The sequence below is a fragment of the Doryrhamphus excisus genome, linkage group LG3 (assembly GCF_037039965.1).
Source record: "Doryrhamphus excisus strain RoL-2023G ecotype Guam linkage group LG3, RoL_Dexc_Guam_v1.1, whole genome shotgun sequence".
Lineage (NCBI taxonomy): Eukaryota > Metazoa > Chordata > Actinopteri > Syngnathiformes > Syngnathidae > Doryrhamphus > Doryrhamphus excisus.
In genome coordinates, this window is record NC_136359.1 from 21,033,529 (window position 1) to 21,050,104 (window position 16,576).

A 16,576-nucleotide genomic window follows, 5' to 3' on the forward strand; every position below is an offset into this window, starting at 1 on the left:
CAATTCCTTTTCAGATTTATTGAATAACCATCCACCCACCTCGCGGCCTCATCAAGGTCACGTGCAAACTGGCGCCAATCCCATCTGATTCCGGTGAGACTTCCTCGATTTAAACACAGGACACACAAGACATTCACATTCTCACCTAAGGACAATTTACACTCGAGTCCAACTCATCATTTAAAATCAAACTTCACGGAATGGAATAAAAACATTCAATGACAAATACAAGAAGCTTTTCATGTGACATTTATTAAAAAAAAAAAAAAGGAAATGAAGACATGAAAGGAAAAAAAAAATCCACATTTCATGTTCAACTTAAGACACTGTTAAACAGCAACCGTTATAAACAACCATTTACACAACCTGTACAAATATTATTTTTCCTGAAAATGTATTTAAATTCAAAATAACTTAAATAGATATCTATGTAAAAGTGCAAATCCTGGGATGTCTTTGCAAAGACGGTGAGAGCAAGATGCTTCGATGAGTTCACTGGCTATCGGTTTTTAAAACATCACAAGCATGTTTCAACACTAAAGATATTCTGTCATACATAATGCTTTGAATGTAGAGCATCCATATGTGTAGCATATACCTCAACCTATTAGGAGGTTTTATATTGCAAACAAGCTGCGTTACTGAGCGTACTCTCACAGACCAATAAATGTATCTCAACCTTCCACACAGCGTGTGCAACCTAACTAAAAAGCACTGAAAACAGTCAGCAGTTGTCCTGAAAGTTCACAGTCAACATTCCAGGATAACTGTCCATGACCTTTTGTAGTGTTCACCTTGAATCCTCTATACAGCATGAACCCAGATATGGCTGTATTCATCGTCATATTTCAAAGTGTGTGTGTGTGTGTGTGTGTGTGTAAAGAGATATGAGACATTGGTAATTCTCCACCATCATTAGGCATGAGGCTAAAAGGGTGGCAAACTACCGAGATAAGTAACCCACACACACTACTGGGCCTCACATGCTCATGTGTTAACATGCAGCTAATGCACACAAAGTGAAAAGAGACAAATAGAAGATAATTATACAGCATATCTGCTCACAAAGCACTGGTCACCATGGAGCTCACTGGGGGGGGAACTGAAAAAAAAAACACCTTTTATGCATTGTCAGTACAAACGGGGGGAAAAAAAAGCATTCAGTCTGGGTGTGTGAGTGTGCAACTATGACTTCTGTTCAGCTCCTGCAGCAGACTGGGCCGCACTCTCTGGTTTTAAGATCTGGTAGGTTATGAGGTACTCGGGGTAAGCCTGAGGGAATTACAGAGAGAGAAAAAACATGAATTGGGATAGCATACATTTTCTGTGATTCAAATTTTTGAATTCCAAATGTACCTGCTCTCCTCTGTAGATAACATATTCTGCATAGGCCAGGCCATTTACGCTGGGCCTCCCAATCACAGAGTGGTGTCCCGGTGGAGCATGGGCCATTTTCATAGCACTGAACTGTAAGAAGGACTTTCCTAGGGTCACCCTGCAGAACAACATCTGCCTGCAAATAGCAAGCAAAAGCAAGAGTTAGATAATGGTCCACTAAAAGAAGAGTGTAACCAAACCATTTTTTTAAAACCCCTTCAAGATTAGCCAAACTCACCTGTGGCACAGGTAGCAGGAGCGATCTTTGTGTGTCGGACAACCTGTGCCTCCGCCAATGCCGTAAACGTACTGATTGCTCTTGGAGGAGTTCTCAGCAAAGTAAATACCTGCTCCGAACATTCCTCCGATGTAGGCGTGACGCTCATCAAAGCCTTTGTGGATGATGGCGTTGATGAATGGGGAACCTGAGAGAAGACACATTTCCAGCTGATAACCCATAGACAAGTGAGAATATTATGTCTTCATAGAGGGCTCTAAAAAAAATAAACTGACATTAAGTAATAAAACATAATCAAGTATTTACAGAGATTTAATGGCCCAGAGAGGGAAAAAAAGAAAAGGAATAAAAGCAGGTGTGCGTACCGTGAAACAACATGCGCTCATTGTGGTGGTTGTGATTCTCGTCTGCGATCTCCTTCTGCCTGTGTGTGTAACGTTCCCTCAACTTCTTGTTCACCACTTTTTGGATCTGAATTAACAGTTAAAAACTCAATTTATATCATGTGATGGTGAGATTCAAATCACAATTAAATTAAGCTCCTGTCTGCAGAACAACACAACCGTTAATAAAAAATATGTGTAAAAACAATCCACACCTTGATGATGTTGTATCTGCTGAAGACACCGCCTGCATTGCCTCCATCTCTGTGCTCTCTGATGGTGCTTTGCATCTGGGAAAAAGACAATAAAATGTTTAATTGGTTTGAACAACCATGAAAAAAAAAAAACTTTAAAAGCACCTTTTTACCAAAACACAAAAAGATGATAAAGTTAATACATATGCAAGACATGAGTGTCCATGTGTATTATTTGGTGCTGATCCAAAATAATATTGGTCAGCAATGTGTCACTGAAATTAACTTTGTGTAAAGGTGGAATATTGGATACAGCTCTTGGATCACAGGTGTCAATTGAGTATATCAAACTGTGGCACGCCATCCAACAGCGACTTACCTCCTCCTCCACAGACTGATACTCCTTGTCATCTGGAGCGAGGTCTATGAGGATAGTGCCCTGGTTGGCACAGTGGAATGTCAGATATGGATTTGCACCTGAGGAAAGACAACAAGAAAGTTGCTGAAGAGAAGAATTCACAAGTGGCCATGACCTTGAAGATGCGTTCCAACCTTGCTGGCCACCCAGCAGTCTCTCTACACCCTTGATAAGTTTGTGTCTGTGACCGTAAGCATTGATGCCAATCTCTTTCAGCTCCTCATGGCCCATATCAACAAGGACATCCAAAGTGATCTACAATGAAAAGAAACGGCAAGAAAAATCAGCTAAATCTTTTCTTATTAATGACTTAATGAGTTTAACAAGAGTTTAAGTAAGGTTTCTCCAAAGCTCAAGCGAGTCGAATGCAACAGCTGGTGGACAATGGTAATGGTTTCATTTTATTTGAACATTAGATCAGATTACAATGGAATGCATCACATGAAATTGTGAAATTAATTGAATTGAAATGATGATTTTTTTTTTTTTTTACACATACAGAAGTACAAGGCAATGTAACCATATTGTGACATAATGGTGATGTCAACCATAACAATAATGACCGTAGTATTATTATGACCATAACAAAATGATGCTATATAATAAACACAACATCCCTCAAGGAAGACGAGTAATTATGTAATGACAGAATTGTGTGATTGTGTGATATAATTGTCTCTGTTCAATAATGCATCGCGCATTACTCACCTGCTCTCTTTCAAAAATGTCCCTCAAGTGCTCCAGACCAAGACTCTTCAAGAATTGACTGATGTTCATGTCCACCATTGTCACTATTGAAGGAAACATGTTGAATGTTTACAACCCTTTCTTTTTACATTTTACAACATTTTGGACCAAAGCACCAAATATAAGTTTGTAAACTCTTACTCTCTCCTTCCTTGCGGTCAGTGCCTGTTGCTCCATCTGCTACTCCAGAGTTCCCAGCAGCAGCACCACTGGCCAGCTCTGTCAGAGGTCCAGCCAGGTTGTCTATGCTGCTGGCAGCAGATAAGCAGGATGGTGTGGAGGCCGGGGAGATGACAGCGGCGCTGACCACTGTGGCCTGTGGCTTGAAGCAACTGGGGAGAGAGTCTGGGGGCATGGCGTCCATGAGGAGGGCTCGGATGTCATCAGCCTATTAGGGAAGCAACAGAAGGTGTTCTAGTCAGGTTGGGTTTTCTGAATAAGTTTAAAATAAAATCCTGTTTTACAGTTACGTTGCATTAAAACAGTCTTTGTTTTTGCACCACTGCAAGTTGTATTCTGGTTAAAATATGTTGCAAAATATCCACCCATTTTCTACACAACTTGTCCTCAGAGTCACAGGTAAGCTGGAGCCTGTCCCAGTCGAAGGCTGCAAAATATGGACTATTAAATATTTTTTGTTGTTTCACCCTATCACTGAGTCAAGATATTATCATTATCATCAGCCATGTATCGCAAATCATATAGTGGGGTACCCAGAGATTCCCAGCCCTACTTATAACATGAAACATCTGATCAGTAAAACACAATGATTTTTTTGTAATATATATACGTATGCTGTTAGGTGCATCAATTACCCTTCATAAAATCACATGGAAAAGAGAAAATGGTCATATGTTAATGTTACCGTGGCCAGATCCAGGGCTGTTTGGCCCTCTTGGTTCTTCATGGTTGGATCAGCGCCATGAGCTAGCAGGAGCGCACAGAGCTGTGTGCGACCCTTCTGGGCTGCCTCGTGGAGGGGTGTGAATGCCCATTTGTCTGTGGCATTCACACATGTGTTGTACTTGATAAGCAGAGCTGCAATGTCAACATGCTGTCAGGGAGGGAAGAAAGGAAAAACAACCAAAGTCAGATTTTAAAATGAATGAAAGGAGGCACTTATTTGGTGTTGTGTCTTTTGGGATTTGGGAGTGACACTCACGCCATAGGAGGCAGCATTATGCAGAGGAATAAGGCCTCCCTTGTCCTGTGCATTGACGTCAGCCCCATGCTCCAGCAGGTACTCAGCCACTTCAAGATTGTTGTAACCCGCTGAAGAGAAGACATGGGAATTCAGTGAACATTCTCAACGAGAACACCGACCGATCAAAAACATAAATTGGTAGCAGGTGTTTGGTCGGCAAAGCAAATATGTACAAAATTGCGCAAAACTGCACACTCAGTGTCGTTCGCTCTTTGCTGTCTTTCCCAATGTTCATTATTGATACAAGTGCAATTTTATTTACAGAGACTTGAAACTCCAATTTATTTATTGTTGTGTGTGCTTTTTATCGAAGTGTTTTTTTTTCTTAGAGTCAAGTGCTTGGCATTCCAATTACAATGTTAAATATTCAAGAAATTAAAGTTTGCTTTTGATGTGCTGTACTCACATAATGATGCCATATAATTAATGAAAAACGGTCTTAACAAATGTCAATATTGATTCTCGACAATTGTAGGATAATTATCCAGCTAAAATTATTATTGTGACCAGCCTATGGTCGACAATTAGACCTCTGTAAAAATGCTGAATAAAGTGTGGCAACGACAAAGCAGTTTATATACCTGCAAGGTGAAGGGGTGTGGAGTTGCGGCCCTGAGTGTCTCTGCAGTTGATGTTCTCTGGGGAGCAAAGTTTCTGGACACGGGCCAGGCAGCCTTTTTTCGCTGCATCCAGCAGGGCCGCATCACCCCTAAGGAGATCCTGAATGTCAGTGTCTCCATCTTTCACCATGTCCAGTGGCATGTTGCCGTCACGGTTCTTCTTGGAGGGATCCGCTCCGTGCTGTGTTAAGATTACAAATATTTTTTAAAATGTAAGTTCTGCAAGAAAACCATGATCAATTCTCTTAATTCTAATTATACCATAATGAATAGAAGGATTCTCACTTTGAGCAGTAGCTTGCAGATCTCATATTTGCCCTTGGCTGCTGCTTCGTGAAGTGGTGTAAACTTCCACAAGTCAGCAACATTGACTGAAGCTCCGTGTCTGACCAACAACTCAGCAACTTCATAGTGGCCGTACGAGCATGCATTGTGCAGTGGAACCAGGCCACTGATGGGAGAAGAAACAGCAGTAAGCACCGGCTTACTAGAAAAACGGTGTATTGGGTATTTTTCAAGACAGGTGAAAAAAACACACCCCTTGTCCTTGGCATGGACATCAGCTCCGTGGTGAAGTAGGTATTCAACTACAGCCACTCGGTTGTAACCAGCAGCAAAGTGGAGTGGAGTTGAGTGGCGGCCCTCCAAATCCCGACAGTTTACATTTTGAGGGGTGCACAGTTGCTACCACAAAGAGACAACATAAAATTAAAATCTGATAATATAATCTATGTGATAATTTGAAGGAGACAATGAGTTGTGGTTGGTGGGTTAAGCGAGACTTCAAGAGTCCAAGTAGTCATATAGTCCAAGATGACTTTATTCTGCAGGAAAAAAACAACAATGGTGACCAACTCACCTGCACTGTGTCAAGATCTCCTGCTTTGGCTGCCTCAAGAAACCTGTAGTCCACGTCAGAGTTACGTGTGGGCACATTGTCTGAAAAAAAATCCAAATTGATTCAAATGCTGCTTTTAACAACCAAAACAACATTTGTCAAAAGGCAACCATATTGACATAGAAGATAAAAAGCGTGATTACCATTGAGAATCTGTTGAACAGCTTCATTACCCATCTGGGCAGCAGTGAAACCCTGCAGGGACACGATGGACGGATCGGCCCCATAGCTTAGCAACAGCTTGCAGGTTTGAATGTGACCAGCCAGTGCAGCCCGATGCAGAGCTGTCTGTCCGAGTGTGTCCACAGCGTTTATCTAACGTGGGAGGAGGTGAGAGAATGAAAACATGCTTTCAAGAGTCTGAAAGGTTTAGAGAAAAAGACTGAAGGTGGTCCAACTCAAACCTTTGCTGCGTGTTTCTGCAACACCTCCAGAATATCATTATGAGCTCTCTCAGCAGCAACATGCAAAGGAGTCATAAAGCTACGAGATAAAACAGACGGGAATTGAAGACATTTTACATCTGTGGTTGCGAGTACTTTGTAATGTCATATATGGCATAGCTGTTAAAAAAAAAAAAAAAAAATTGTATAGACTTACTCCTTGTTCTTCTCATTAATGTTGGCACCTTTACGCAGCAGCAACTCAGTCACTTGTTTCCTTTTGGGGTGGGGGGACGCCACAGCACAATGCTAAAATGAACAACAAAAAAAAGAAATAAGTCTATATGTTACAAGCATACATGTCAGCCCAAGTTTTAGTGCTGATTTGGGTAATTTGTTGGTATAATTTAACTGACAGATTATTTTAGTATGTCTACTGAAAAGGAAAATCAGCATTATGGTTGGAAATGTGGAGCATCATTGGTTCTGACCAGGGCTGTCTCATTGGTTTGAGGATGCTTAAAGCTGATGATTTCCAAAGCCAGAGTCTTCTTCACTTTGGCCATGTCTGCCTCACGTGCTGCTTGCAGCAGTGAATGACCTTTGAACTCATCTACACGGAAGAGAAAGACAGTTAAGTGATCAACAGCAGACAATGGTCTTTCTGGTTTTGGAAACTGCTTAATATGACTCACATGTCAGCCTCTCTTTCAACTCTGGAGTGGGGGCCATGTCCACAGCACTCTTGCTGTGACAGTTGAGCAGAGTGGGATCAGCTCCATGGCTCAGGAGCAAAGAGCACACCTCGACACGGTTCTTGGATGCTGCCTCGTGGAGAGGAGTGAACTGCCACAAGTCCATAGCATTGACACAGGCGCCATGCTAAGGGGGGGGGAGAGTGGACACAATAGAAGCACAGTGGCAAAAATTTACAAATATTTAGACATTTTAAATGCAGATTGGCTCATGAAATAAAATGTACCTTAAGCAGAAGCTCAGTAACCTCAAAGTGACCGTAGGAACAAGCATTGTGAAGAGGAACCAGGCCGCTGAAGTAGTAAAATTAGAGGTTAGATTTGAATACAAATGTTCCATTGTTCAAAAAGGTCTGCATTGTAGCTCTCACCCCTTGTCCTTAGCATGAACATCAGCTCCATGCTGGAGGAGAAGTTGAACAATGCGGACTCGGTTGTAGCCGGCAGCCAAGTGGAGTGGAGTTGACTGGAAGAGAGCACAACTCATTAACACACATGGGAAGGAAAACATGGCTGGTTAGCTGCTTGACTGTGTGCTGCCTTCGATGGCCAAAAGAGCAAGCGGCTGATTAGGGCCAGAGCCAGTGTGATTGGGCCGGCTATTAGGGGTGTCTCGATCAGATCAGCAAAAAAACGAGTTTCAAATGATATCTGCCTGTATCTACAATCTCCAATATAAGCAGTCAATACCAACAGCTGGATAGAGCTCACGTGATCGCAGCAGTTCAGCATGGAGTAGGGGTGAGGTCAGTTATGTGAATTTTTCGTTTAAGTCAGAAAAAGATGTTGCAGCTGAGTGGAACACTTGTCATGCACAAGTTTCCCGTGGTCGAACAGAAAGGGAGAAGTTTAATACAACCTAACTCATCACTCATTCAAAGCAGTGTTACAGAGGATACTCCCATGGGACGACCTGAAGTCGTAAGCTATTAAAAGAAAAGATGATCAGCCCTGTCAGTGGTTTATACACCTAATTGAGCAACTTGAAGCTTGCTGTTTTATGCCTGGACAGCACAGCATTGTGGATAAAACTATACCCCGATGCTCATACATACTGTTGCTTATTATGGTTAATTGTTATTCTTCAGTAATATCACTTTATCAAGCAATTTATAATACTCCGCACTTTGAAATAATACAAGTACGCATGATTCATGCTGATATCGGTATCGGATCGGAAGTGAAAAAGATGCATCGGGACACCCCTACCGGCTATGCTAGGCGAGCTGCAGATGAATGGTGAATTTAACGGCGAAAAAGTCAGAGGGGTGGGCAAAACAATCTTAATATGCCGTCAATATTTTGTCAGAAATTAGTGACAATAATCTCATTCATTTGTCTTAATTGTATATGTAAGTGCTATATGAAGCTGAAAATTTAGTAGTGTGCTGACAGGGAAAGACAATACCAGTATGAAATCAAAAATGTATTGGTAGATGTTACGGTTGGGGCACGATGGCCGTTTCCTTTCTGCTACCCATAACCATGAATAAAAGAAATTGAACAATTATATCACTATATTCTCATCTTTTCAAAATTAAAATAATTGATCAAGCAATCAATTGGCCAATTCTAATTTGGATTTGATCAAATGCTATCAAATCCCAACCGTAAAAGCATGCAAGGTTTTAAGTGTTTCAGATAGCATTTCTGCGAGCTAAAGAATTACAATTTTCAGCCAAGAAAATAAAATGTTATTCAAAGCAAGAGACATTGCCGTCATTTAAAAAATGTTGCAAAGATGATGCTTGCAATCAAATATATTAGCATTCTCAATCCAATTTCCATGCAGGGATATTAAGAGGGGGGGAAAGAAAGAAAATAAATGAAACTGCATATCCTAGGTGAAAATCAGCGGTGCAATGGCATTAAGCAATCAAAAGTCCTTGAGATGAAGTGAAGAACAGACTCAAGGACAAGTAAAAGTCATTCCTGCATACCAACCAATTCATCAGGAGGTGAGAAATAGACACAAAATTCACCAGACATAATTGCTTGACAAAATGCAGAGAGGGGTGAGCCTTTGGGCATGCATGAGTACTCATCAAAAATCATGTCAATACGATTACAAAAAAAGATCAGCTACTGTGTGAAGGCTAAGTGAATGAAAGTGTGGGTGAGTGTAAAGAGGAGAAGACGGACGCTGGAGAAAGCAGGCAGTGAAACAAACTGAGCTCCTCTCCAAATCCAAAAGATGGAGTTGTCATCATTAACACAAACAAAACTCACTCACATGCCACACACGCACACAAACCCGCACGCCCACACATACAGAGGAGCATCAGGGTGGGATACATGAGTGACCCACACACCCATGATGTGCAATTTAACAAGTGACAGCCAGCTTATTGGTCAAATAAAACAATGGATTAAAAAGGAAAAAAAAAAGATCACAACAGTGCATCAATCAAGTGGCTGTTATCAAGGTCAACTTACCAGCATTTTTTGAGATGTTGACTGATCGACAAATGTTGCCAGAGTCACACGGAAAACAAAACGAAAAAATAAATTACAGAATGACAGCATCGGAGTCACAGATAACTCTATTCTCCCCTCTAGAGAAGTACTAAACACTGGGCATAATCAATGTTTGAGTTGTCAAACGGAGTGTTAAATTCAGTCTAAACAGCTTGAGGGTGAGCGAGTCCACCACAGTATTCAGCATTCCAGTGGTACACGGTGCTTAAATCCCAGAGCAAATCTAAGTTGGATTTAATTTATGCGATCATAAAAATAAACTACAGCAAAAGTCAGAGTAAAAAGAAGCAGAGGAAAAGTATAAGTGAATGAAATAAGCTTGTGATGATTTAGTATATAGTGTTACCTCTTCCATCGCAGCTTCAATGACCGCAGACTGGGTGAGTGGAAGATTTTCTAATATCACGAAACAATTCACTAGTTCACAAGACTTTTCCACCTCTTGTACATTTCCAGTTAGCGTGGTTTGACCTGCTATATGCTTTCCCAAACATTCATTTATTTGTGTTTGCCAGCCACAAATAGGATTTGGTGCTAACTGTTTGCCCTCCTCATAAAAACATTATAATGCATTGGTCTGCCTGAGAATACAGTCAAAGTAGGAAGTGTTACCAATATAGCGACCTTGTCGAAATATTCAGTGAGTAATCAGACCCCTCTAGGCAGGGTTTTCCAAAAAAGTGACTCGTCTTGTGAAGACTAACATGGAAGCGTGTGTCACCGCACTGAGCAGCAAGGGCTGCTGTGGACCCATCTCCATTAATACACATACTCATCTAAAAACACAGGCATGTCCGTCTTGTGAATAAAAAAAAGTTATTTGTAGTCTGAAACATTTTCTTTTGTTTTGCTATGAATGTTGTTTGTTCACTTTTTGCTAATGTGTCATGACGATTGCGCAATTACACCAACTATAGATTGCAGTTCTGTGGAAAACACATCTTCATTTGTATGGCGCACATGACCTACGAGTGTTGTAATATAGGTATTCAGAATCCAGATGTTTGTGAACGCACCTCGGTGTGAATGTGATGGTTGGATAATGAGGAAGTTGCTATTAGCGTGGAAAGTGACAGAGGAACGTGCGTGTGTGAGCTTGTGAGATTATTGTGATGGAAGTGTTGTTGGCGTGTTAACGTTGCCAATGCAGCTATTACAAAAAGCATTACACTGTGTCTATCATGACACTACCATATCTTTACGGCGAGAACCCATATTGTTGTATATGGGTTGTTGTATGTATGTATTTTAATTTTTGCATATGCTATTGTAAATTTGAAATATGCTTAGAAACATTTTTAAATGGTTTAAATGCATTTGAAGAGTTTGGGAGGGATTATAAAGGCTTAAACTAGTGTTTAAATCGGGTGGTAGCTATTTTGTGGATTTTCACCTATTGCTGGTGCTTTTGGAACATAACCCTTGCAATGGAAAAGGGAACACTTTACTGCATTTTGTGAGTATGCACATGAATGCACAATAAAATTGTCCTTCTACAGTGGAGTGCTAAGAAGTAAAACGTTCTGGCAATGAAAAGAAAATGAAGACAACATAAGCCATGTATTATGCTTTGTTGATCTTTCACTACATTTTCAGAGGGAGAAAGAACATTTAAGGAAAAAAAAACGGCAAGCATACGGTATTCTAAAAGGTTTGATGTGCCAATAGTATGGAAAGATCATCATGGAGATTATAATATCTCTGTTGAGACATGTGGTCTGGGGATGAAACATCATGAGAACCACTTAAAAACTGTTGTCCACAATGTGAACAAAATTCAACCGATGCAACAACACAGAGGACGGATGAAACGAGAAAAGTCTGAACAGCTAAAAGGACAAACGTTATTGCATGAGAAAATCATATGTGAGAAGACCACTTGCAAAGTATTAAACATTTTCAATAAATATAAAACTAACCAGCTTACATTATGAGTATACCTGTAAACCCCTAATGTGTCACAAGCCTTTTCCTACTCCCCCCAACAAGTTGAATAAAAGGCTGTAACTCCAACACCATATTGTATCAGAGTGTCATGAGATCTCTTTTTAGGCTTGTTTGAGATTTGATTTACCTTTCGCCCATCACTGGCATGACAGTTGACATTTAATGGAGTCAGTAAAGCCATCAGTTTTTCTTCATTTCCACTCCTGAAATTATAAACAAAATATCAATTTCATTAATAGTCAGTCATTCATTCGTAAACAAACACTCAGCGAATGCATTTTTCCACTTAAGGAGGCCTATCACGATAAATTTTGCTGGTCAAGAATTATCGACCGTATCGACCCAATTTTTTTTTATCAAAAAAAGGTTATCATTGAGATTATAATTCAAAGATCATTGTGTCATGTCACTACATGGTATTCAAGTGTAGTAGTGTATTGAGGGGTGTCACCAGCTCACACAACCTTCCAGCTTGTGGTGTCAAAACAGCAACACAATAGGAAGATATAAAACAGACTAGACACTACCAACGTATATTACAGAATATTAACCAACTACTACATATGTGACAAACTGCATGACTTGCATGAGTTTAGATGGTAGCCATCCTTTTACGCCACAACATGTGCTTGAATACAACACTGCGTAACGTCACTGCACAAGGTATGGCAGCTCAGGAGGGACACTAAAGACATTACAGGCTGGATCACAGCTTGTCTCTCGCCAGGAAAGGTCAATTACCAACTTTACGCAGATCATGAAAGAAATTATTACATTTACATACATACATATATAGCGCAATAATAATAAATATGACCCAAAGGTTGGCGTGCAGGCCACAGTGCTAGGAGACCCTAGTTCAATTCCACCCCCAGCCATTGCTGTGTGGAGTTTGCATGTTCTCACTGTGTGGGTTTTCTCCGAGTACTCTGGCTTCCTCCCCCATTGCATGTCAAACTAACATTCAAGTTAGTTTAATTGGTGACTCCAAATTGTCCATAGGCATGAATGTGAGTGTGAATGGTTGCTTGTCTATATGTGCCCTGTGATTGGCTGGCAACCAGTTCAGGGTGTACCCCGCTTGGGTCATGCATGTTTTTGGAATGTGGTAGGAAACCGGAGTATCCGGAGAAAACCCATGCACGCAAGGGGAGAACATGCAAACACAGAATCAGAGACCCAGGTCTTCCCGATCCCCTGACTGTGTGGCCAACATGCTACCCACTCCTCTACTGTGCGGCCCAATCACACACTGTTTCACAAAAAATAATTGATGAAAGGGGAGAAGATACTCACCTCGCTGCTTCTAGGAGTTCATCCTTCTTGTATTCACCTGTTTGGGACACATCACATCAAGATTAGGTGCTGGCATGATGTAATCCTTGCTAAATTTCAGCAGGTGTTCTGACTCTGCAAGGACATTGTAATGAGAGAACTGAAGAACTAGATTAAACACATCTTCAACCACATGGAAGAAATCCCATAATCCTGTGGATTATAATGAATCGCATGACTAAGACTTGACACAGCAATACGTATTTGATCTTGCAACATTTGTTAGATGGTGTTCAAAATAAATGAGCTACTTATTCAGACAAAAATGTTACTCGTCAACTTGTTCAATAACAAAGAGCATGAGACGCAAAACACAGGTGATAAGACAACTCTTTACTAATGATTTTACATCAAAGCAATTGTAATCCATAAAACGGCCACGTGGTGATGCAGAGATCACGTGAACAGAAAAATTACATTCCAGAAAGCTGGAGGAGTGTAGCCTGCAGAAGGTTAGGCATTGTAGAGAAATTTTAAGGCATTCATACACATGCGCGCACACATAGTTCAGTTGCAAATGTCAAAATTGTAAATACTTCATGGCGTTATATTAATTCAATTAATATAAATTGTTATTGTGATGTCATTTTTGTGCTGACACAAAATGAGCCATCACAAAATCCAAAAATATTTCTGTCCAAGTGAAATGTATCTTTTCTCCTTTTCTAGTCGGGAACTGCTTTTTTCCTGGCACTTACCTGTTCTACTGCTGATTACATGAAAGATCAGTCAAAACCGTCTAAAAGGGCCACTGTTACTGAAGGGATTGTGTTTTGAAAAATGGCTGGGATTGAATGAGTTAATATTACATAGCAAATTGTACAGGACTATGTCAGGTGTAGACAAGAAATTCATTCACTTAATTGATTACAATCAATATTTATCATAATGATTGAGAGTAATAATTAGTGCGTAAGTAATTATTAACATATTTCCAAATGCAGCAATAATAACAATTGAAGGTAGACTGACCAGTTAGTACGGCCTTGGCAGAAGGGTCGGCAAGATCCAGAGCTGATTTCCCATCAGTGTTGCGTATGTTAGGATCGGCACCATGCTGGAGTAACACTAGCAGAGAAACCAAGAACTCTGTGTAGTTATTTTTTTTTTTTCCAAAATATTTTCAAAGTTGGCGAAACAGTTAGTGTTGGCCTACACAGCAACCAACTTATGTATTTCAATCCCAAACAGTGGACACAAATGAAAATGTCATCTTTACCTATGCACACATCAATCTTTCCCTTGATGGCGGCCTCGTGCAGAGGGGTGTAGTTCCAGTTATCTCTGGCATTGGGGTCTGCGCCCTGACACAGGAGGAGGCCCACAACCTCAGCATGGCCGAAAGAGCATGCATTGTGCAGAGGGATTAGTCCTCCGTCATCCCTGGCGTGGACATTGGCTCCTGTCTGCAGGAGATGCTCCACAACATCTTTCCTGCCAAAACCTGAAGGGATGACAATTATTAATTTGACATGATAGTCAGGGGGTTATGCCACAACTAATCATAAATTGGAAAATCAATGTTAATGACGGTAAAGCTAGCCAATTTGTTGTTTGTAAATAGATGACTGTTAAGAAAACGACCTATATAACTTTGTTGACAGCTGCTCTAACGAAACGTCACATTAGCTATTTAACAATTACTCAAAAAATCGCTTCATATTGTGTCACATAGACAAGTGACAGCACATAAACGTTGGTCCAATACAATCAATTGGCTAGTTAGCAAACAGCTGATGTAGCGTTTCCAAATTAGCATAGCCTAGCTTGACATTACCCGCAGCGAAATGGAGAGGAGTCGACTTTCGACCAGCCATGTCTTTAGCGTTCACGTTCACGGAGTCGACGAGCCTCTTTACTCTCGACACATCCCCATTGCGACAGGCCTCGAACAACTCCCTGAACGCGCCGCCGATTCCGCTCATTCCGTCCGTGGGGCTTGTGGCCCCAGATCCGGGGCTTGAGCCGCTGCTGCCCCCGGAGGTTGTCGTACTTGAGCTGGCACTGCTCGCTAGTACTGCTGGGGCAGGGAAGTCTGGGGATGCCACAGACGCTTCGATTCCTCCGCTGCATTCCCGTTCGGTTTCTGGCGGTGAGTTGACCAACGCCATCGGCGCAAGTGCCGAAGGACCACCTGAAAGCGAGCTGTTCCTCGGCGGAGACTGTATGCTAGTCTGTTGCTGTTGCTGCTGCGCGGAGCGACGAGACACCGCCATTAGAGCAGCTCACGAGCAACAATAAACGCTGCTCCGCCTTTCCGGTGAAAGTGGTCGTACTTCCTGTTAGCCTTGCCCAATACCCGGATGGAAGATTTTTTTTCCCACAAACGTTGCAGTTAGTAGAAACGTCAATGCTAGAAACATCGTTTTGTAATTGTCCACTTGTATGTTATACGTCCAAACAGCAGGCATAGTTAAAATAATTGTTGGTCATATGGTACAGCAGCAAGGCATTCCGTTCAAAGGCGTTTGTGTTTTTTTCTCGTGACGTTCAAGTAGCTTCTTCACATACAAATTATAAAATCCAAACAATTAATTTTGTGTAGCTAGCCAGTCGAATCAGGTGAAACGCATTTACAGTGAATATGCAAAGGCTACACAACCATCGCATGCGGATAGAATTTTGTTAAATCAAGTATTAAGATAAAATTACGGTCATTATGCGGAAAGTATGGAAATTTTAAACTAAACAGGAGAGTAAGAGGGATAAAAATGAGTGGAAAAACCGGACCAAGTAAAAAGCCGAAGATCTACCACTACCATGCTGATTTTTACAATGTCATTTTCGAAGTGCATTTGCCTCATCTGTCAGTCTGCAATAAGACTCCAACTTTCTTTGTTTCTATCGGCAATGATTTCAGTTTTATCCGAGTTTAGCTGGAGAAAGTTGTTTTGCATCCACCCGTCGATCTGCTTTTTGCAGTGACAAAGTAAATCTGCAGGACCATGTTCACCAGCCATTAGTTACACTTAGATCTGAGTTTTGTCTGCATAGTCGTGTAGCTGCGTATTAGCTCTCCTAGAGGAAGCACGTACAGAACGAACAATACGGGTCCCTCGATTGACCCATGGGGAACCCCACAGGCAACTGAGACACAGTTACCAATTCCAACAAAGTACTTCCTGTCCTCCAGATAGGACTTGAACCAGTGTAGAGCAGTATTACAGATCTCCACCCAGTTTTCTAACTTCTGTAATAAGATCACATGGTCAACTGCGTCAAAGGCAGCGCTCAGATCTACCACAACTTAGTGAGACTTTGCCTTCATCTGTATTCAGAAGGATATCATTTCTCACCTTGACCAGATCTGTCTCAGTGCTGTGGTGGGGGTAACTGGTAATATCAAGTATGAAAGTCTGTTGTAACACAACTTTGAGTAACATATACTATATATATATAAGAAAAAAGCCCAAATGACAATTTATGGATGAATATATTGTCCCCGAATATGGCACCTCCACCCCTCTGGTTTTGTCATGTTTCAAAGATGAAATGAGGACTAGACTCAATCAGGACAGCATTGGCTGTGTTTTTGTCTAACATGACATGGAGTACAGCACGTTTAAGATTAGCTGAGTGGAATTGTGTTCTTGCAAGGG

The 16,576-nt window shown here is 41.2% G+C and overlaps 1 protein-coding gene across 2 annotated transcripts; it reads right to left on the minus strand.

Moving 5' to 3' along the window:
- Positions 1 to 231: 231 nt before the first annotated feature.
- Positions 232 to 15,243, minus strand: LOC131127861 (poly [ADP-ribose] polymerase tankyrase-1-like). Of its 2 annotated transcripts, XM_058070154.2 has the most exons (28): positions 14,755 to 15,243; positions 14,197 to 14,421; positions 13,950 to 14,045; positions 12,939 to 12,975; positions 11,770 to 11,845; positions 9,654 to 9,674; positions 7,589 to 7,683; positions 7,445 to 7,511; positions 7,158 to 7,344; positions 6,954 to 7,075; positions 6,680 to 6,771; positions 6,484 to 6,562; positions 6,223 to 6,394; positions 6,041 to 6,120; positions 5,720 to 5,865; positions 5,467 to 5,632; positions 5,143 to 5,362; positions 4,520 to 4,629; positions 4,223 to 4,411; positions 3,499 to 3,745; positions 3,319 to 3,401; positions 2,745 to 2,865; positions 2,572 to 2,669; positions 2,214 to 2,288; positions 1,981 to 2,086; positions 1,616 to 1,802; positions 1,357 to 1,513; positions 232 to 1,272 (listed from the first exon to the last, which is right to left on the minus strand). In XM_058070154.2, the coding sequence occupies exons 1-28, from the start codon at positions 15,191 to 15,193 to the stop codon at positions 1,186 to 1,188; spliced, it is 3,780 nt and encodes a 1,259-aa protein (XP_057926137.2). In that variant the 5' UTR covers positions 15,194 to 15,243; the 3' UTR covers positions 232 to 1,185. The 2 variants fall into 2 exon arrangements, with proteins under 2 accessions (XP_057926137.2, XP_057926138.2); XM_058070155.2 differs by lacking the exon at positions 9,654 to 9,674.
- Between the last annotated feature and the right edge of the window lie 1,333 nt (positions 15,244 to 16,576).